The sequence below is a fragment of the Pseudophryne corroboree genome, chromosome 4 (genome assembly GCF_028390025.1).
Source record: "Pseudophryne corroboree isolate aPseCor3 chromosome 4, aPseCor3.hap2, whole genome shotgun sequence".
Classification (NCBI taxonomy): Eukaryota; Metazoa; Chordata; class Amphibia; order Anura; family Myobatrachidae; genus Pseudophryne; species Pseudophryne corroboree.
In genome coordinates this window covers 640,186,009-640,209,784 of record NC_086447.1, presented here as the reverse complement: position 1 = coordinate 640,209,784, position 23,776 = coordinate 640,186,009, and the positions used below count along the sequence as shown (strand labels likewise).

Sequence of the window (23,776 nt, the reverse complement as noted above, 5' to 3'; positions counted from 1 at the left end):
GTGTGGCATATAATGTGAGTGTGAATTGGTGGCATTCACAGTGTGGCATATAATGTAACCTTGGTGAATACGCATTGTGGCATACAATGTGAATTGGGGCATGTATAGTGTGGCATATAATGTGAATTGGGGAATACACGGTGTGGCATATAATGGGAATTGGGGGAATGCACAATGTGGCATATACGGTGGAATTCAAATGTTTGAAAAGTCGGTTGGGTGTCTGTTTTTTCCTGTCTATTAGATAGGAAAAAACAGACTCCCAACTGACTTTTCAAACATTTGAATCTCCCCCATAATGTAAACAAGGGGAATACACAGTTTGGCAAATAAAGTGAATTGGGGCATGCATAGTGTGGCATATACACAATGTGAATTTTTGGTATACACAGTGTGGAATATTATGTGAATTGGGGGGGTGTACAGTGTGGCATATAATGGGAATTGGAGGAATACACACTGCAATACAATGTGAATTGATGGCATGCACACTGTGGCATATATTGTGAACTGTGGGAATAAGCACTGTAGCATATCGTGTGAATTAAGGCATGCATAGTGTGGCATATAATGTGAATTGGGGAATACACAGTGTTGCATATAATGTAAATTGTTGTAATATACAGTGTGGCATATAATATGAACTGGGGCATGCACAGAGTGACATATAATGTGACTTGGGGAATACACAGTATAATGTGAATTGGGGCATACATAGTGTGGCATTTAATGTGAATTGGGGCATGCACAGTATGTCTTATAATGTGAATTGGGGCATACCTAGTGTGGCATATAATGTGAATTGGGTCATGCACCATATAGCATATAGTGTTAGGGCATGCACAGTGTGGCATATAATGCGAATTGGGGGAATACACAGTGTGAAATATAATGTAAATTGGGACATACATAGTGTGACATTTAATGTGAATTGGGCTATGCACAGTATGTCATATAATGTGAATTGAGGCATACATAGTGTGGCATATAATGTGAATTGGGGCATGCACAGTGTGACATACAATGTGAATTGGGGCATGCACAGTGTGGCAATTAAGGTGAATTAGGGCATGCACAGTGTGGCATATAATATGAATTAAACACAATTTACTTTTGACTTTATGCGCTATGTAAATATCAGGTGCTGCACGCCAGTAGTGCCACCATGAGTAACACATCCAGGTTTGGAGACGGCTGCACGTCAGGAGCTTAGAAAGGAGATGCGCTCCAAGTTACACAGGCACTTCCGGCGGATGGTGCACACCGCCGTGAGGTGCATCCGTCCCTAGCATCAGGGGAACGGTAACTGTACATGGCCGCTCACCCGATTATAGACACTCTCACTGCTAAGCATAATCCGTACTAAGGGAATACAGTGTCTACATTCCCCTGCCTTTTGACATTACATAATGGGAAGAGCAAGCACACGGATATATCAGAACGGAGACAGGTGAGCCCACAATCAAGTGGAGACTTTGTTGAAATTTGGCCTTTTAAATCACATTGTATCACTATATCAGATTACAATTAAGATACATATTATCAGCATGAAGAATTCAGTGATATAAATAAGAACTTTTTTTAGATTTATAATATATTGTTCTGTCAACAGCAGACATGACAATAGTCACGTGACCATTTTTTATATAACGATGGATGTCGTTTACTTACTAGTTTTAAATGATATTAAATGTTTGTGAATATATATTTTTTCGAGAAATAAAAGTATGTAAATCAATTGAAAAAGTGTGTGTGTTTAGTCATTTATGCACCTGAGATTTACATAGCACAAAAAGTCAAAAGTAAATTGTGTTTAGTTCTATAGTGCAGATGGTTTCATCCAGCTGTCACTAATTAAAAGTTGTGTGTACACAGACACAACTGGATTTAATTGCTGCTTGTTTTATTTCTGCATAGATTACATACATATGCAATTTTACTTAAATTGCATACACATTAGCGCCTCAATAAGTTGTGTGTGGATAGAATGTGAATTGGGGCATGCACAGTGTGACATATAATGTGAATTGGGGTATGTACACTGTAGCATATAATGTAAAATGTGTGAATACACAGTGTGACACATAGGGGAGATTTCAAATGTTTGAAAACTTGGTTGGGTGTCTGTTTTTTCCTGTCTATTAGATAGGAAAAAACATACACCCAACTGACTTTTCAAACAATTGAATATCCCACATAATGTGAATTGGAGCATGCACCATATGGCATATAATGTGAATTGGAGCATGCACCATATGGCATATAATGTGAATTGGGGCATGCACACTGTGGTATACAATGTGAATTGGACGAATACACAGTGTGACACATAGGGGGGAATTCAATTGTTTGAAAAGTCAGTTGGGTGTCTGTTTTTTCCTGTCTATTAGTTAAGAAAAAACATACACCCAACTGACTTTTAAAACAATTGAATATCCCCCATAATGTGAATTGGGACATGCATCATATGGCATGTAATGTTAAATGGAGCATGCACAGTGTGGCATATAATAAGAATTAGGGAATGCACAGTGTGGCATATAATGTGAATTGGGGCATTCACAGTGTGGCATATAATAAGAATTAGGGCATGCACAGTGTGGCATACACTGTGAATTAGGGCATGCACAGTGTGACATATAATGTGAACTGGGGCATGCACAGTGTGGCATAGAATGTGAATTGGGGCATGCACAGTGTGGCATATAATGTGAATTGGGACATGCATAGTGTGGTATACAATGTGAATTGGGCAAATACACAGTGTGACATATAATATGAATTGGAGTATGCACCATGTGGCATATAATGTGAATTGGGTAATGCAGTGTGGCATATAATGTGAATTGGGAGAATACACAGTGTGGAATATGGGGGGGAATTTGAATGTTTGAAAAGTCGGTTTGTGTCTGTTTTTTCCTGTCTATTAGATAGGAAAAAGCAGATACCCAACTGACTTTTCAAACAACTGAATATCCCCCATCATGTGAATTGGAGGAATACACAGTGTGTCAATTAATGTGAATTGGGGGCATACACAGTATGGCATATAATGTGAATTTGGGAATACATAATGTGGCACCACTAGCACCACCCCAGGAGGCACAATGAGTATACATGCCACAGGTGAATGGCCTATCTCTACATATATAGACATATGCCCACTGGCGTATTTATAATGGGTGCAGTGTGTGCAGTGCACATTGGCCCCTGAGTCCAAGGGAGCCCAATCACGCTGCACCCATTTCTTAAATACTTACTCCTCCGGAGTCCCATGCCAACAGCAGCAGCGCTGTTGCAATTGCAGTGAAAATGGCACAGTGGCTATTTTCACAGCATTTTGCACATGCACAGTTGAGAAATCACTGGGAAAATGGCCACTTTTAAGATCTGCACATGTGCATTAGAGTCGGAACCCTCTAGTGTTAAGACTCTACAGCACTGCTGGCAGAGAGGAGAGGTCCAGACGGAAGAGGCTGCACATGGGCCTCCTCCTCTCTTAAAGCATTCCTGCACATGCTGTATACTACGGAAAGATCTGTGCACTTGTGCTTTGCAGTTTGCACCTTACAGTAATGGATGTAAATAGCACATAGTACTGTACAGACTGAAAAACATTCCACATTTTACAGTATGTCAGAAAGTCATGGCCACTATGCTGAAGATTTTATACAAATGTATATAGAGAAGTGCTACAATAACCTGCCTTTGCACACTGGGTTATCTATCTACAGTATTTGAGATTTTCTCTGAAGGTTACAGATACAACTGCAATACTTTGTTTGTTCTAAGGTCTGTGTTGTTATGACTGTTATATTGAAGAGGTTATAAAGTGCTTCTACACACAATCACATTCTCTTGAAACAACCTTTTTCAAAGTTCTTGCTGTGTAGTCATGACTGCTGCGTTGACAAAAAACATATAAGGAAAATTGATACATTAATGATCATACACTGTGTAGCATTTGTGTTTTAAATATTAAAACAATATAGAACACAAGAGATCTCTCTGGAAGTATCAGTTATACTGAATAGTCAATACCTGATAGAAGTGCCAGAAACAGCTGTGTAGCTCTTAAAAGAGTATATGAAATGAGCAGAGCCAGCCCTAACCAATGTGAATCCATAGACAAGATTTTGGCTGGTGCCTCCTAGCACTACCACTATTTCCACCTCTGACCTAGCAACCCTTTTCCAGCACCATCACCCCTCACCCATAGCAGTCCTCATTTTGGTGCTCCTACCCCCTATATTTTAAATAGGAACAATGTGCACAAAAGGGGCGTGTTCTTGCTGGGAAGGGGTATGGCCACAAAATAGTACCCTAAATTCAAATCGCGCCACACAGTACAGTGGCAAACACAGGATTTCTAGAGGGGGGTTTCCAAATGCAATCCACAATCTCCCACTCTGTGGAACATTGGAGCAAATGCAGGAGTCTGGGGGAGAGTTAGAAGAACCTGGTAATAACCCTGGACATTAATGTAAACATTGGACTTTTTATATACTGGACACTGTATGGAACACAGAATTAATATCTAACTAGGGTATAGGCTGTATCAAATATATTTAAATAAGAGAAGTGGTCAGGAAAAGGTTTAACATACCATACTAAATAAATACACAAACATAATAGACCCAGTACTGCACTTTCTAATCACACATTCCCCACTTCATGATAAGGCTCCTGTCTCTTCTTCCTGGAAGCTACTCTCTGGTCCAGTGCACTGATTGAGGACTTAGATCCACACACACAAACACACACACACACACACACACACACACACACATACACACACACATACACACACACACACACACACACACACACAGCAAACTTGGTAGAAGAGGCTGCTACCACTGGGCATGTGCAGCAGCTCTGCTCTGTCCATTATACTGCATGAAGTAGTGGCAGCTGTAGTAATAGTATTATATACCATTGCTATTATCATAATTTTAGCCACTTGCAAAGAGGAGGGGGTTTCCGTGCAACCGGAAACCCCCCCTGCGTTTGCCTATGCAGTAGTACAACTTTATTCACATTATATCACGTGATAGTGTCCCTCATTCACGTTACAATACACTGTAGTACCACTTTACCTTATGTACATTACTCCTCACAGTAGTGCCCCTTATTCACACTACCTCACCCTGAATTGCCCCTTATTCAGATCACACCCACCATATTGCTCTTTATTCACATTAGACCACACAGTAGTGCCCTTTCTGTATGTTACACCAGAGCACCTTATACACATGATGTCACACATTAGTTATGCTTTTATACAACTAATACCACACAGTAATTCTCCTTACACATATGACACACATTATTAATGTCCTTATGAACATAATGTGCCTTACACATTTGCCAACCTTTATTAATGCCCTTCTACACATAATGTCCCTTACAAATACTCTGCACATTATTAATGTCCTTATACACATAATGACCCTTACATATATGCTGCACATTAATGCCCTTATACACATAATGACACACATAGTGCTCCTTACACATATGCCGCACATTATTAATGCATTAATGCACATGACACACATAATGCCCCTTACACATATGCCGAAATGACCTCTGTATATGTATCTGCTTGGATACATATGTGTGTACATCTTGCTTCAATGTGCCATGCAGAAGAATGCATGGCGTGAGTCAGCTGGGAACTCCCAGCCAGCTCTGCTAATGTCAGGCACCTTTTTGTGCTTTAAATGTGACTTATTTGCATTGCTATGTGACTATGATGCACAAGCAGCTTCTGCTGATTAAAATGATATGATGCATGCCTATATTCTATGTGCATCTGTGGCTGTATCTGCATACAAAATGCTATGTTACAGTGATTTCCAGGAAAACACTGTAACATAGCATTTTGTATGCAGATACAACTGCAGTCACATACAGAATAAAGGCATGCTGCATATCATTTCAATCAGCATAAGCTGCTTGTGCCTCTTGGCATTTCAAATGCCCTAAACATTTGCCTATGCCTTGGGCCGGCTCTGGAAATGAGCAAGGAGTATGTAAGATCATGCCTATTCAGAGCTGGCCCTAACCAAGATTTTGGCTGGTGCCCCCTAGCACCACCACTAGTTCCGCCTCTGACCCTTCACCCCTTTCCCAGCACCATCAACACTCACCCAAAGCAGTCCTCAATTTGATGTTCCTACCGCCTATATTTTAAATAGAAACAGAGCGCATATTCGCCGCACAGCCCAAAAAGGGGTATGTTCTTGATGGAAAGGGGAATGGCCACACAATAATACCCCCCATTCAAATTATGCCGCACAGTAGTGCAACTTTATTCACATTATATCATGTAATAGTATCCCTAATTCATGTTACATCGCACAGTAGTACCACTTTACCTTATATACATTCCTAATCACAGTAGTGCCCCTTATTCACATTCACACTGAATTGCTCCTTTTTCACATTACACCACACCATATTGCTCTTTATTCACATTAAACCACACAGTAGTGCCCATTCTTTATGTTACGTCACACAGTAGAGCACCTTATACACACAATGCCACACATTAGTTATGCCTTTATACACATAATACCACACAGTAATGCCCCTTACACATATGACACACATTATTAATGCCCTTCTACACAAGATGACACACATAATGTCCCTTTTACATATGCCACACATTATAAATGCATTTATACACATGACACACATATTGCCCCTTACACATATGCTGAACACTACTGCACAAACAACCCACCCGCACACAGCACTCACATGGCCGCTAACACTGTGACCTCTGCCTCTGCTTGGATACAGATGTGTCCTCATACATCTTGCCTCAATACGCCATGCTGCAGGAGATGCCTGGCATGAGTCAGCTGGCAGCTCTGCTAACATCGGATGCCTTTTTTTGATGAAAATCCATCTTATTTATATTACTATGTGGCTAGAATGCACAAATAGCTTCTGCTGATTAAAAGAATATGCAGCATGCCTATATTCTGTGTGCAACTGTGACTGTATCTGCATACGAAATGCTACGTTACAGTGATTTCCAGGAATACACTGTAACATAGCATTTCGTATGCAGATACAGCCGCAGTCACACACAGAATATAGGCATGCCGCATTTAATTTTATCAACAGATCCTGCTTGTGCCCCTAGGCCAGGGGTGGGGAACCTTTTTTCTACCGAGGGCCATTTGGATATTTATAAAATCCTTCAAGGGCCATACAAAAATTCTCAACTTAAAAAATTACCCTGCCCCCCAGCAGATCTGCCCCATAGAGGTACTGTGTGTGCGCGCCGGAGGCGCGTGCGCCAAAAAAATGGGTGTGGCCAGTTAAAATGGGACGTGATACACATATGCCCCCAATAGTGCAGTGCCAGATCCACAATTGCCCCCACAGTGCCAGATATACAAATGCCCCCACAGTGCCAAGTATACAAATGCCCCTCACAGTGCCAGGTGTACAAATGCCCCTCGCAGTGCCAGGTATACAGATGTCCCCACAGTGCCAGGTATACAGATGCCCCCACAGTGCCAGGTATACAGATGCCCCACAGTGCCAGGTATACAGATGCCCCCCACAGTGCCAGGTATACAGATGCCCCTCACAGTGCCAGGTATACAAATGCCCCCACAGTGCCAAGTATACAAATGCCCCTCACAGTGCCAGGCGTACAAATGCCCCTCACAGTGCCAGGTATACAGATGTCCCCACAGTTTACAAAAATTGTTTTTTTTGTAGATCACACACTTTGGCGCAGGAGAAATGCTGCTCATAGAAAATATCAATCCAATTGGATATCACCCCTAATCCAAATTATTATAAGTAGAAGATATAAAATTGGAATAGGATCGATAATTTCATTAAGCGCATAAAGTGAAAGCAAGTATTAGCAATATTGAATCACTTTCCTATTCAGAAACAGGTGAAGGTTTTTATATTTAGCATACCCCCACTCACGCTGTTAGTGGGTGTATAAAATACATCAGGGTATCTTTGTTCTTCTTAAACACACAATCTAGATATTCACAGTATCAAATATCTAAGACGAAAACCTGGGTATCGTACCCCAACTCACACAGCTATGGGAATATGGACTCCTATCAAGGTTTCTTTTCCCTCTTATTCCAAAGACTGGTTCCTGACGTACACTTCTGTCTCAGGATCACCTCGTATGCAAGGGAAAAAAATAACAACAACAAACAATGTGTAGTATCTTCTACACCTAGTTGGAATTTTTTGTCTGTGATATTGTTCTCATATGGACATACACCCAAAACGATCCACCATGTATTAGGTCATCAATTCTACACCATTGCGTAAAGGGCCCTCCACCAATCTTTAAAATTAGGTTGCGTACCCCAACTCACATAGCAATCAGTGGGGTAACTCCTATAAAGGTATCTTTATGGTGTTTCAGAAAAAATCTTTATGGGCGTACCCCAACTCACAGGTAAGTAGACAACGTCTTTCTCATCAAGGTATCTTTACTGTGTCCTCACATGCCGCAGGTTCAACAGTAGAAACTGAGAGGCTTGTAGTCTCCAAAAAGGACCGAAACGCGTCGACAGACTGCTGTGTGAGTAGCCTCTTTTTTAACAGTGACGGACCTTTTTTATGTTTGAAAAAAAATTTGTAGTTTTTAAAGACTTTTTCTTTGGAATTGTTCCACCATCATATCTCATGTTGTTGGGATTGTTTTGTATGTTCCTTTGAGGAAATAAATTGTTAAACCTTTTTGGAGACTACAAGCCTCTCAGTTTCTACTGTTGAACCTGCGGCATGTGAGGACACAGTAAAGATACCTTGATGAGAAAGACGTTGTCTACTTACCTGTGAGTTGGGGTACGCCCATAAAGATTTTTTCTGAAACACCATAAAGATACCTTTATAGGAGTTACCCCACTGATTGCTGCGTGAGTTGGGGTACGCAACCTAATTTTAAAGATTGGTGGAGGGCCCTTTACGCAATGGTGTAGAATTGATGACCTAATACATGGTGGATCGTTTTGGGTGTATGTCCATATGAGAACAATATCACAGACAAAAAATTCCAACTAGGTGTAGAAGATACTACACATTGTTTGTTGTTGTTATTTTTTTCCCTTGCATACGAGGTGATCCTGAGACAGAAGTGTACGTCAGGAACCAGTCTTTGGAATAAGAGGGAAAAGAAACCTTGATAGGAGTCCATATTCCCATAGCTGTGTCAGTTGGGGTACGATACCCAGGTTTTCGTCTTAGATATTTGATACTGTGAATATCTAGATTGTGTGTTTAAGAAGAACAAAGATACCCTGATGTATTTTATACACCCACTAACAGCGTGAGTGGGGGTACGCTAAATATAAAAACCTTCACCTGTTTCTGAATAGGAAAGTGATTCAATATTGCTAATACTTGCTTTCACTTTATGCGCTTAATGAAATTATCGATCCTATTCCAATTTTAGATGTCCCCACAGTGCCAGGTATGCAGATGCCCCCACAGTGCCAGGTATACAGATGCCCCCCACAGTGCCAGGTATACAAATGCCCCACGCGGCTCCTGATTGCCTGCCGGTCCGCGAGCTCTGATTGGCTCTCGAACCGGCGGCTGGTTTCAAGTTCTACACGCCGCCGCCATGCTCTCCTCCCTATCCTGACACTGACAGCTGAGACACGCTGCCGCCGGACTGAGCGGCGGCGTGTCTCACTGGGAGAAGTGGGTGGGCCGGAGCAAACAGCTTCACGGGCCTTATACGGCCCGCGGGCCGGAGGTTCCCCACCTCTGCCTAGGCATACCAAATACCCTAGGCATTTGCCTAGTTTGCCTATGCCTAGGGCCGGCTTTGTGCCTATTTATATGATATTTTATTTATAACATTTCCAAAACTGAGAAACTGCTGGGGACCCTTGTTTTTAATGTAGAAAATATATTCCTTTGATATATTGATATACTGGGTTGACTAGTCTATGCAATTATTGCACTTTGGCCCAAGGCCCAAATGTATTAAGCATTAACAAGAGATAACGTGGAGACAGATAAAGCGTGATTAATGACCTGTCAATCAGCTTCCTAACTGCCATATTACAGGCTGTGTTTAAAAATGACAGTTAGGAGCTGGATGGCTGATCATTTATCACTCTTTGGGTGGAATTCAAATGTTTGAAAAGTTGGATAGGAAAAAACAGACTCCCAACTGACTTTTCAAACATTTGAATCTCCCCCTTTATCTGTCTCCACTTTATCTCTTGTTAAAGCTTAATACATTTGGGCTTATTTGTAATACTAGAATAAAAAAAATCGCTACCAATGAATGACAAACCATTATCCAAACCATTAACCATTAACAAAAGATATTATTATCTTTGTTGGTGATTAAATAAACACTTCAGATTTTTTGAGATTTGGACACAGCCAGGTTTGGACTGGCCCACAGGGGTACACGGGAAGCCCTGGTGGGCACTACTGCCTTAAGGCCCATCCCCTCCTCTAGGTTTCAGAATCCAGACAGTGCACTTGAATTGTACATTATACATAATTTACACTATACTGCATAGGACTATGGTGTAGTATCTAAGGATCTGGTATGATTTACCGGCATTCGGGATGCTGGCTGTCAGTATACTGACAGCGACATCCTGTCTCTCAGAATACCAGCAGTGATTCCCCTCATGGACTCGCCACGCTCGCTGCTTTATGGTCCCGGTGGCCCGCTTTGCTCACCACAGGTTATATTCCCACTCGGTTGGTGGCATGGTCGCGTGGACCCACCAACCGAGTGGGAATACTGGGAGGCGGTCGGGATTTCTTATGTCGGTATTTCACCGGTTGTCAGGATTCCAGCGTTGGTCTCCTGAACACCAGGATCCCGACAGCCGGCATTGTAACTGCATCCCGTTTTTACAGTGCATTGCTGTTTAATTAATCTGGTACGTTATCATTCCTGGACTAGCAGTGTTTACTATATACAGGTTGAATATTCCATATCCAAATATTCCAACATACGGAATATTCCAAAATACGGAATTTTTAGAGTGAGATAGTGAAACCTTTGTTTTCTGATGGCTCAATGTACACAAACTTTGTTTAATACACAAACTTATTACAAATATTGTATTAAATGACCTTCAGGCTGTGTATATAATGGCCCTCATTCCGAGTTGTTCGCTCGCTAGCTGCTTTTAGCAGCCATGCAAACACTAAGCCGCCGCCCTCTGGGAGTGTGTCTTAGCTTAGCAGAAGTGCGAACGAAAGGATCGCAACGTTGCTACAAAAAAAGATTGTGCAGTTTCTGAGCAGCTCCAGACCTACTCCTAGCTTGCGATCACTTCAGACTGTTTAGTTCCTGTTTTGACGTCACGAACACGCCCTGCGTTTCTCCAGGCACGCCTGCGTTTGTATGTGACATGCCTGCATTTTTACACACACTCCCTGAAAATGGTCAGTTACCTCCCAGAAACACCCACTTCCTGTCAATCACTCTGCGGCCAGCAGTGCAATTGAAAAGTGTCGCTAGACCTTGTGTGAAACTGCATTGGCTGTTGTGAAAGTACGTCGCGCGTGCGCATTGCGCCGCATACACATGCGCAGAATTGCCGATTTTTTGCCTGATCGCTGCACAGAGACCGAAAACAGCTAGTGATCAACTCGGAATGACTACCAATGTGTATATGAAACATAAATGAATTGTGTGTATGTACCTTCAGGCTGTGTATCCCTTTGTTGATTCTATCATAGGATCTAGGGGGTAATTCTGAGTTGATCGCAGCAGGAACTTTGTTAGCAGTTGGACAAAACCATGTGCACTGCAGGGGAGGCAGATATAACATGTGCAGAGAGAGTTAGATTTGGGTGGGTTATTTTGTTTCTGTGCAGGGTAAATACTGGCTGCTTTATTTTTACACTGCAATTTAGATTGCAGATTGAACACACCACACCCAAATCGCTCTGTCTTAGCTCCTCCAATTTCTCCAGCTGCTTCTGCAAAAGCCTGATGAGGGGAATTACCTGACTGAAGCTGGCAGTGTCAGAACTGACTTCATGTGTGGCAAGTTCGAAGGGTTGGAGAACCTTGCACAAGACGGAAATCATTCTCCACTGCACTTGAGTCAGGTGTATTACCCTTCCTTTGCCTATATCGTAGGTGGATGTATAGGCTTGAATGGCCTTTTGCTGCTCCTCCATCCTCTTAAGCATGTAGAGCAGGGCTGGCCAAACCGGTCCTCGAGATCTACCAACAGTTCATGTTTTCCAGGCCTACTGGAGATCTGTAGAATTGTCAGTTAGGAATGGATGCAGCACATCCTAATTAGTAATGACTACACCTGTGCACCAGCTAGGTGGTCTGGAAAATGTGAACTGTTGGTAGATCTCGAGGACTGGTTTGGCCAGCCCTGATGTAGAGTGTTGAATTCCACTTCTTGCTTCAGGTGATGGCAGGGCAGGTTCAGGCGTGTTTGATAGCGTTCCAGTCTTTAGTACGCGGTGGCTGAATGCAGAAAGTGGCCCGCAATTTTTCGGGCCACCGACAGCATCTCCTGCATGCACCTGACTTTTTCCAAAAATTATGCACCACCAAATTAATTTTATGTGCAAAACATGGGACGTGCTGGAATTTGCCCAGATGTAATACATGCACAATATTGGTGGCGTTGTCCGATATCACAAATCCCCAGGAGAGTATAACTGGGGTAAGCCAATCTGCAATGATGTTCCTCATTTTCCGTAAGAGGTTGTCAGCTGTGTGCTTCTTACGGAAAGCTTTATATAACATTTTAGTGTATCTATTTTAGTCTCTGTGGAATAGAAAGGTTTACAACTCCCTTCAACTCTGCAACAATGCTGCTTTTTACTATGTGATTACATCCAATTAATATACATTTAAAAACTGATATTATTGTAGCCACAGTATTTCACTTATTCAGTTTAAAATAGTATTGTTAACAAATACTAAATATAAATACTATATATAAAGTACTGTAACATCTAAATGTAAACGGTCTTTGTGAACTAGAAAGGAGTGATTTTTTTATATGGTCTATGTAGGAAATTTATTAATTTTTTAATTGTTCTGCTGATATGATGTTTTAATTTTGACTAGACAATACAGTGTTATAAAATAAATAAAAATAAATATACAGGTTGTCAGCGCTTTCAATTTTTATTTATTTCTTCTTGATTTAAAAAGGTTGAGTGTGCCCTGGTTATGTGAAAGCTGCAACAAATCTGTCATCTAATACTGGGTATTTAGCTGGTGTCGGGGAACTTGTAGTTCTCTTTTTTTCTTTGGTCTTACGGAAAGCGGTGATACATAGTGTAGCGTGCCTAGGAACGAGTTGGTGTTTGCGAGATGCTGCTACTGGTGCCGCTGCTGTTGTTGCTGCGGGAGGCCATACATCTACCCAGTGGGCTGTCACAGTCATATAGTCCTTAGTCTGCCATGTTCCACTTGTCCACATGTCCGTTGTTAAGTGGACAGTGGGTACAACTGCATTTTGTAGGATACTAAGGACACTTTGTCTAACGTCTCTGTACATTCTCTGTATCGCCTGCCTAGAGAGTGGAACCTAGATGGGAACTGATACCAGGGACACAGTTCCTTAAACAATTCTCTAAGTCCCACTGAACTAATGGCGGATACCGGACACACGTCTAACACCAACATAGCTGTCAAGGCCTCAGTTATCCGCTTTGCAAAAGGATGACTGCTGTCATATTTCATCTTCCTCACAAAGGACTGTTGGACAGTCAATTGCTTAGTTGAAGTAGTACAAGTGGTCTTCCGACTTCCCCTCTGGGATGATGATCGACTCCCAGCAGCAACAGCAGCGACAGCAACAGCAGGCGTACCACTCAAGGATCCTCTGGAGGAATCCCGGTTAGGAGAGGAATCCTCAGTCATGACAGTGACATGGCCTGCAGGACTACTGACGTTCCTGACTGAGGAGGAAGTTGACATTGAGGGAGTTGGTGGTATGGCTTGCAGGAGCTTGGGTACAGGAGGAAGAAGGGATTTAGGTGTCGGTGGACTGCTTACGCTCTTACTCAAAGTTTCACAACTTGACACTGACTTCTGATGAATGCGCAGCAGGTGACGTATAAGGGAGGATGTTCCTAGGTGGTTAACATCCTTACCCCTACTTATTACAGATTGACAGATGCAACAGATGGCTTGACACCTATTGTCTGGATTTGTGGAGAAATAATTCCACACCAAAGACGTGGCTTTTTTTGGTAGTTTACCCAGGCATCACAATGGGCTTCTTCATCCCACGGACAACAGGTGTCTCCCCCGGTGCCTGACTTAAACAAACCACATCACCATCAGAATCCTCATCGTCAACTTCCTCCTCAGCGCCAGCAACACCCATATCCTCATCCTGGTGTACTTCAACAGTGACATCTTCAATTTCAATATCAGGAACTGGACTGTGGATGCTCCTTCCAGCAGGGGGCGTGCAAATGGTGGAAGGAGCCACCTCTTCCCGTCTAGTGTTGGGAAGGCCAGGCATCGCAACCACCGACACACTTGGACTCTCCTTGGGGGTTTGTGATACCATCTCAAAATGCACAGTTCTTTTCTGTGCTCTTTCCAGCTCAACTCTTTTAATTGTTCTAGCATGAGGATGAGGGCTTCCATCGTCATGTGAAGCTGAACCACTAATCATGAACATAGGCCAGGGCCTCAGCCATTCCTTGCCACTCCGTGTCTTATATGGCATATTGGCAAGTTTACGTTTCTCCTCAGACCATTTAAAAAAAATTTTTTTTGGTCTTTTTACTGAACTTTGGCTATTTGGATTTTACATGCCCTCTACTATCACAATGGGCATCGGCCTTGGCAGACAACATTGATGGCATTTCATTGTCTATGTCATGGCTAGTGGCAGAAGCTTCAGCACTAGAAGGAAGTGGTTCTTGATCTTTCCCTATTTTATCCTCCAAATGTTTGTTCTCCATTATTTTTCTGGAGTTATATAACACAATATGCGGCACAATAGAGCGTACCCTACACCTCACAGGGCAAACCCTGTAAAAAAAATTGAATTAAATATTAATAACCCCTTTATTTGGAGTAAATAATATACATCACAGGACAGCACCACTGAACTTATATGGCAGCACCACTGCACTGGATTTAAACAGAATTATATGGATTTATATGGAAATATACGGCAGGATAGCTGGAATTTTAGGGCAGTATCACAGGATTTATTGGGTAATATCACAGGAATTATATGGCAGTATCACAGGAATTATATGCCAGTATAATTAGTTCTGAGAATTATATGGCAATATCACAGGAATTATACGGCAATGTCACAGGAATTATATGCCAGTATTCCGAGAATTATACGGCAATATCAGAGGAATTATACAGCAATATCATAGGAATTATACGCCAGTATTCTGAGAATTATACGGCAATGTCACAGGAATTATATCACAGTATTCCGAAAATTATACGGTAATATCACAGGAATTATACGGCAGTATCACGGGAATTATATGGCAGTATCACAGGAATTATACGCCAGCATTCCGAGAATTATATGGCAATATCACAGGAATTATACGACAATGTCACAGGAATTATAAGGCAGTATCATAGGAATTATACACCAGTATTCCGAGAATTATACGGCAATATCATAGGAATTATACGGCAATGTCACAGGAATTATACGCCAGTATCACGGGAATTATATGACAATATCACAGGAATTATACGCCAGTATTCCGAGAATTATACGGCAATATCACAGGAATTATACGCCAGTATCACAGGAATTATACGCCGGTATTCTGAGAATTAAATGGCAATATCACAGGAATTATACAGCAATGTCAAAGGAATTATACGCCGGTATTCTGAGAATTAAATGGTAATATCACAGGAATTATACAGCAATGTCAAAGGAATTATACGCCAGTATCACGGGAATTATATGGCAGTATCACAGGAATTATATGCCAGTATTCCGAGAATTATATAGCAATATCACAGGAATTATACGGCAATGTCAAAGGAATCATACGCCAGTATCACGGGAATTATATGGCAGTATCACAGGAATTATACGCCAGTATTCCGAGAATTATATGGCAATATCACAGGAATTATACGGCAATGTCACAGGAATTATACGCCAGTATCATGGGAATAATATGGCAGTATCACAGGAATTATACGCCAGTATTCCAAGAATTAGATGGCAATATCACAGGAATTATAAGGCAATGTCACAGGAATTATACGCCAGTATCACGGGAGTTATATGGCAGTATCACAGGAATTATACGACAGATTTCTGAGAATTAGATGGCAATATCACAGGAATTATACGCCACTATCACAGGATTATACGCCAGTATCACAGGAATTATATGGCAGTATCACATGAATTATACGCCAGTATTCTGAGAATTATACGGCAATATCACAGGAATTATACGCCACTATCACAGGATTATACGACAGTATCACGGGAATTATATGGCAGTATCACAGGAATTATACGACGGATTTCTGAGAATTAGATGGCAATATCGCAGGAATTATACGGCAATGTCACAGGAATTATACGCCAGTATCATGGGAATAATAGGGCAGTATCACAGGAATTATACGCCAGTATTCCGAGAATTATATGACAATATCACAGGAATTATACGGCAATGTCACAGGAATTATACACCAGTATCACGGAAATTATATGGCAGTATCACATGAATTATACGCCAGTATTCTGAGAGTTATACGGCAATATCACAGGAATTATACGCCACTATAACAGGATTATACGCCAGTATCACGGGAATTATATGGCAGTATCACAGGAATTATATGCTAGTATTCCGAGAATTATACGGCAATGTCACAGGAATTATACGCCAGTATTCCGAGAATTATACGACAATGTCACAGGAATTATACGCCAGTATTCCGAGAATTATACGGCAATGTCACAGGAATTATACGCCAGTATTCCGAGAATTATACGGCAATATCACAGGAATTATACGGCAATTTTATAGGAATTATACAGCAATATCACGGGAATTATACGCCAGTATCACAGGAATTATACGGCAGTAACACTGGATATATGGCAGCTGAGGACACCACTACTGTGACTGGTCACTGGACTGATGCTGCACAATACACTTCCCCTGGTCTAATGCAGGACAACACAGCACCACTGAAAGGGACTTATACAGCTACACTGGATATATGGCAGCAAAGGACACCACCACTGTGACTGGTCACTGGACTGATGCTGCACAAGACACTACCCCTGGTCTGATGCAAGACAACACAGCTAAAATGCAAGGGACTCATACAGCAGCCAGCAGCACTGGAGACATATAGCAGCAGAGGACACCAACACTGTGACTGGCTGGACTGATGCAGCATAAGACACTGACTACAGTGGACTGGACTGAGCAGCACAACACAGCACTAGACTCGCCACCCCACTTTCCCGCCACAACACAGACACTGAGGACGGAGACACGTCCTCTCACTACACTCTCCGAGACTGGAGTGAAAATGGCCGTGATGCGCGGCTCCTTATATGGAATCCAAATCCCGCGAGAATCCGACAGCGGGATGAGGACATTTTGCCTCGTTAGGGTTTCCAAGTCAGGCGGGAAAATCCGAGCCTGACTCGGATCCGGACTCGAATGGTGAAGTTCGGTATGGTTCAGTTCTCTCAGAACCGAACCCGCTCATCTCTAATTTTAACACATACCTAATAAAAGTTATAATACGTACAGTATATGCTTATTTTCTCTAATACGTGTTCCATGTAACTCTGACTCTGGGGAGCACCACCAACCCACATAATTACATCTAGGATTTTCTTTGGAATCCTGTTCATAAATACAGGTACTGTGTTTGGTACACCTTAGAACTTAAAATCTCCCCAGACACTTCTTTCAACTTATTTTGTTTTAGATTGGAAACTAAGGAGGGATCTAGTGTTTCTTTTTCATCTTTTTCCTTCCTGTGGCATTTGCGCAGGCATTTGTGTCCACCTCTGATCAAGGCAACATGCACAGGATTTTTTAATATGTTGGCCCTTTTGAAATATTGGATATATAATAATCAATAATATTACATACTATTTTTCTCTCCATTCATCCTCCCTTAGAATAGTTCATTTTCTTGTGACCAAATTTATAAAAATTAGTCCTTCTCATCCTTGCCGCTAGCCGCAGCAATCGGGGGTTATTTGCTGTGCCTAGCATGCTCGTGACTGTGCGCGTGCGCCGCATACACACCTGTAATCCACAGGATTGCATTGGTGTGTACGCTATCACGAACAGCTTGCACACAGGCACATCTTGTCGCAATCACAATACAGCCACACATGCTACCAGTTCACAGCAAGGATGAGCAAGGACACATTTGTATAACCCGTATGCTGTTTTAAACTGTTCAGAGAACGTCCTATAATACTGAAAGTAAACTATAAGCATAGTACAGTAGTTTTATTCTTCTAACCACTTGATTAACAAAAGTGTCTCTGACCAGGTACAGTGAGCATATACTCAGTAGGATATTTACATGCAGAGGTAACTCAAGGGCTGAGTATGGATGGTGTAAATTATTAGCATTACTGACTCACAGCACTGAGGTCTTGTGTTCAATTCCCATCATGGCCATAACTCTGTGGAGTTATGGCCATATGCTCCCCATGCTTGTGTGGGTTTACTCCCACATTCCAAATATATACAGTACTAATAGCTTATATAGCTCACAACAAAAATATTAACCTAAGTGTGTGCATGTAAGTGTGTTTAGTGCAGACTAGATGATCAAGTGGTTCTTATCTGCCTCTCAGCTATGAGCTGACAGGGCCTTTGCCTAGAGTGCTGCGGCCTGTCCCATTGTATTAGCCTGGGGCAGGAAGAGCATCTGCTTTTCCACAGTCAGTCATCACCTGGTCTTGTATATAAAGGAAGAAGGCATCTTTCTCCTCTCTTCTTCTCCCTGAATTTTGGGCGTGATGATGTCATGCTCCTAACATTTGTTTTTGAGGCATGAAGAGAAGAGCCATGCGGCCGTCTGACTTCGACATGCTGCACTGCCAAGTTCCTAGTCTGTGTAATAAGAGCCTATGAGGGAGGGATTGTGAGTCAGTGGAACTTGGAGGAATACAAAGGCTTTCAATGAAAGTAACCTGGGATACTCAGCAGCGGAAGTCTCTAGTGGCCAGGTCACAATCACTCCTGGCTCCAGAATAGGCCCAGCCAGTTACAGGTGAGGATGTATTTTATATCAGTCTTTCTAGGACTCCTGTCTCACAACTATGGCTTGTTTTTTATTGAAATGTGCATTTATTAGACTTTTTCCTCTTGACACAGATGACAGCATATCATGCTATTGAGAACTGCCCATAGCACTTAACACAGTCGCTGAAAACTTTTGTTTAGATAATGTAGGTACATAAGTATAAAGTATATAAAATACTCCCTATTTATTAAGAAGGTTCAGACTGTTGCTCCTAAGCAGTTCATTTAGTAGTGTTTACAGATGCTCAAATTCGTTTAAAAGTACATTTTTAACCACTTAACTGACAAATTTTCCCTTCAAAATCGTTCATAACATTGTTTTTTTAATATTTCTTATTTAAAATAGTTTAAAAATTATTTTTTTTACAATATTTAAATATTATACTATGCAAATCTGCAGAACGGATCTCCTCGTCAAAAATTGGGGGACACAGTGGGGCGACGCGGTTGCATGAGATCTGACCATGCTAGTTAAGTGGTTAACATCTTGATTTAGAGCAATCTTACTGTAATTAAAAAGTTGTTTGGAATAAAATATTTATATTATTTATGGGACATCATTCTATGGACTTTTCTTCTGTATCTGCCTATGCAATTGCAAATTAAATAAAATAATAGTTGACTTGATTTTCTTTCTTACTTTTGTAAATTTCTATAAACTTACCTTTATTGGGATTTTGTTCAAGAACTAGAGATGATATTAGATTTCCCCAAATCCCAGATGATTGATATATTAAAAAGAATACTCCAAAGTATTGATTCACAACATCCATTTTCTCTTTGCCCATTCTCTTTGCATATCTAATTCCAGTGGTAGTCAGATAGGTGCATTTTGCTGCCCATAGTGGTCCCCCTCCAAATCCCAGAATTGCAGAGGTAATTATCAAACTGTACCTGCAGTCAGAAAAAGGATAGAATTAAAAAAAACAATGGCCCTCATTCCGAGTTGATCGCTAGCTGCTTTCGGTCGCAGCGCAGCGATTAGGTGAAAAAGCTGCATTTCTGCGCATGGGCGAAGTACTTTCACACAAACTATGTAGTTTTACACAAGGTCGAGCTACGCTTTTCTGTCGCTCTGCTGATCGGTGAGTGATTGACAGGAAGTGGGTGTTTCTGAGTGGTAACTGGACGTTTTCAGGGAGTGTGCTAAAAAAAATGCAGGCGTGACAGGTAAAAATGCAGGCGTGTCTGGGGAAACGGGGGAGTGGCTGACCGAACGCAGGGCGTGTTTGTGACTTCAAACCAGGAACTAAACTGACTGAAGTGATCGCAAGGTAGGAGTAGGTTTTGAGCTGCTCAGAAACTGCATGAAAATTTTTACGAGCAGTTCTGCTAAACTTTCGTTCGCACTCCTGCTAAGCTAAGATACACTCCCAGAGGGCGGCGGCCTAGCGTGTGCACTGCTGCTAAAAGCAGCTAGCGAGCGATCAACTCGGAATGAGGGCCAATATGAAATATGCTCCTAAATCTAGACAAACTATTGTCTTAGCGTTGAGATGTTTTTAATTCATATTGTACAGCAGTAAATCTCTTATTCAAACAATTATCTAGTGCATTAGGAGATTAAACTATAATTCCTGGAAATTATTTTTATTTATATCAAAAATCATTGATAGCATAGAAGTCAGATTTTTGTTAACCAACAATATAAGATGTATGTTACACTTACAGTATGTCTGAGACAAGGCTTGGTTAAAAAGACATGTACCAATATTTTACTAAGCCAGTGGTTCTCAGCTCCGTCCTCAGGACACGAAACAGTTCATGTTTTCAAGGTCACCTAGCAGGGGCACTGGTGTATTTACTACTCACAGACACATTTTATAAGATACACAGGTGGAGCTTATTATTTCACTAGTGATTCTGTAAGGAGACCTGGAAAACATAAAGTGTTTGGGATCCTGAGGATCCTGTACTAAACTATAGCAATCAAAAACAAATTCTCTTTCTTTGATTAACTTGGCCAAAATGCTATTAGTGCAGATCTGTACATTTTAGTAATGTTATTACAAAGTGTTGTACTAGAGAATACTAAAAGTTTACAGAAAAACGTGAAATGTGAAATATGGCACTATTTGACCCTACTGCTTTTTAAATTAGCCCATTCGTTTCAAAACCTATTATATTGTTTTGTAATGGAGAAGATATAGAATGTGCTCATTGGACAGAGTGAAGATGAGTTTCTTTACTCTTACATTTTTTTAAACCCAACAATGTTTATTCAACATGACTGTAACACGTATGGATGTTTATGGTAAATAAACTATTTTTGGTAAATGGTTTATAGTAAACAGAATCTACGTAGGTGTGAAGAAAGAACAGGGGGAATTCAACACACGATAAATGATTTTTGATTAACATGATGATTCATTAGAGATATTACAAGGGTTAATATAGAAACATAACAAAACACAAGGGATGTGGTGCACATATAGATTAATTCTAAATATTACATTTAAAAATGTCAAAAGACAATTAGATAAAAATTTGAGAGCCTAGGCCAATGCGTGGGTCACACAAAAATGAGAAATAAGAATAACAGTTTAGCCGGTTTTCCTATTGTTTAGCCCCCCATACTCCTGCTTAGGCACTACACGAATGGTTTACACGGCTGTTAATTCTCATTTTTATGTATACCTGATAAAAATGTTTGCAATTTAAACTTTACAATCTATGTTCTTGAAATAGAGCTGTATTTCTATCCCTTATCTTTTGCAATCTCTGTAGGTGTGGCAGGAATAATAATGTGCCAAGCTTGTTGTTTTTGTGTGGCAGCTCAATAAGGAAGAGATTTTATCACGTCTCAAAGTTTCCTCATACTTAAGGCAAGGTTCAGTTATGAGATACAATGAAAGGCAGATTTTTTTCTCTAAATGGTGAGAAGTATTAGAAGGGGCAGAACTGATAATGTAAATTAAGAAACCTCCAGTTTCTTAATTTGAAGAGGTGGGAGAATTTGGTTTCCTTTTGTCATGCTGAGGACTGATAACCCTGGATGCACATAGGCTAACACTAGACAGAGTAGGTTAGGTGGTCTAGCACTGCCTTTGCTAAACTGTTACAGAGTTTTCCCAGGCAAGTTCTGCTTAAAGCCGTAAATACAGTCAGATAAAATGCCAGTCGGACCGACATTTTGTCTGACAGACTCACACCCCTTAGATATCTCATGGTGTATGGCCACAGGATATCTGTGTTCCTCCCCTGGGGAGGAGACATTTCCCCATTCCTCCCATATGCAGGAACAGGGGAAATGTCTGTTGGTTGGCCGCAGTATGAGCAGTGGATACACTTGAAAATATCACATCAGACAGACATGCTGGACGATTTGGCTTGTCTGACCAATTTATACTTTCAAATAGAATACTTTCAAATACAATGTACAATTATCTGGATGATTTGCCGATATCGGTCGGGTCAGACAGATAATTGAAGAGTGTATGCTCAGCACTAAGAATTACATTCTATTATCCCTGATATCACTCCTAGCAGTGTCAAATTCTTCTTGTTTAATCCCTCAGTCTATGAAGGATGAGCCCCAGTTGTCTTCCACAGCCTTAAGTGTAACAAAAAATTCCTATCAAATTATCATTTTCTGACCAGTCCTGGAGTTTGGCGACACAGATATTTAAGTATTGTCACTTTAATGAGGAGATAAGTGAATAGGGAAAAGGACTTTATACTGGGATCCGGTCTCTAGGTTGACAAGACTTAGGTCGACAGTGTCTAGGTCGACCACTGTTGGTCGACAGTAAGTAGATCGACATGGTTTCTAGGTCGACAGGCACTTTAGGTCGACGTGTACTAGGTCGACATGAAAAAAAGGTCAACATGCGTTTTTCACATTTTTTTATTCATTTTTAAAAACTTTTTCATACTTTATGATCCACGTCAACTACAATTGGGAATGGTAACCTGTGCCGAGTACAGCGGTAGCAGAGCGAGGCACCGTGCCCGAAGCATGGCGAGCGAAGTGAGCCATGCGAGAGTATACGGTGCACTAATTGGGGTTCCCCGTCACTCTACAAAGAAACTGACACAAAAAATGTAAAAAACTCATGTTGACCTTTTTTCATATCGACCTAGTAAACGTCAATTTATAGTCCCTGTCGACCTAGAAACCATGTCGACCTACTGTCGACCAATAGTGGTCGACCTAGACACTGTTGACCTAAGTCTATTCTGTATAACATACCACACCCCTTTATACCACCCAGTTTTCCCAAATATATAACTGAGAGAGATGGGGGCAACCTAGTTTGAAACAAGCTAATACTTTCCAACTCTTTTTCAACTGAGTTCCTATAGAAGTTACTGCTGGTTATCAGTGTGTTCACCAGAAACTAACCCCTACTGCACACTATAGAAAAATGAAATTATGGGGCCCCTTAGTACTTATTGGGTAGACTGTATCATGTAACATCTCGCCCCTTATCACAAGCATACTGGTGTTTAGTAACACTGTATCATAGAAAAAGAATTTGAC

The 23,776-nt window shown here is 41.2% G+C and overlaps 1 protein-coding gene across 1 annotated transcript in view; it reads right to left on the bottom strand.

The window, feature by feature from the left end:
• The window catches only part of LOC134910084 (protein unc-93 homolog A-like), a 175,389-nt gene that overhangs the window by 82,812 nt on the left and 68,801 nt on the right, over nucleotides 1-23,776 (bottom strand). Inside the window, exon 3 of the mRNA XM_063917724.1 lies at nucleotides 19,958-20,187. Coding sequence (XP_063773794.1) covers nucleotides 19,958-20,187 — 230 coding nt within the window. The remainder of the gene's footprint in view (nucleotides 1-19,957; nucleotides 20,188-23,776) is intronic.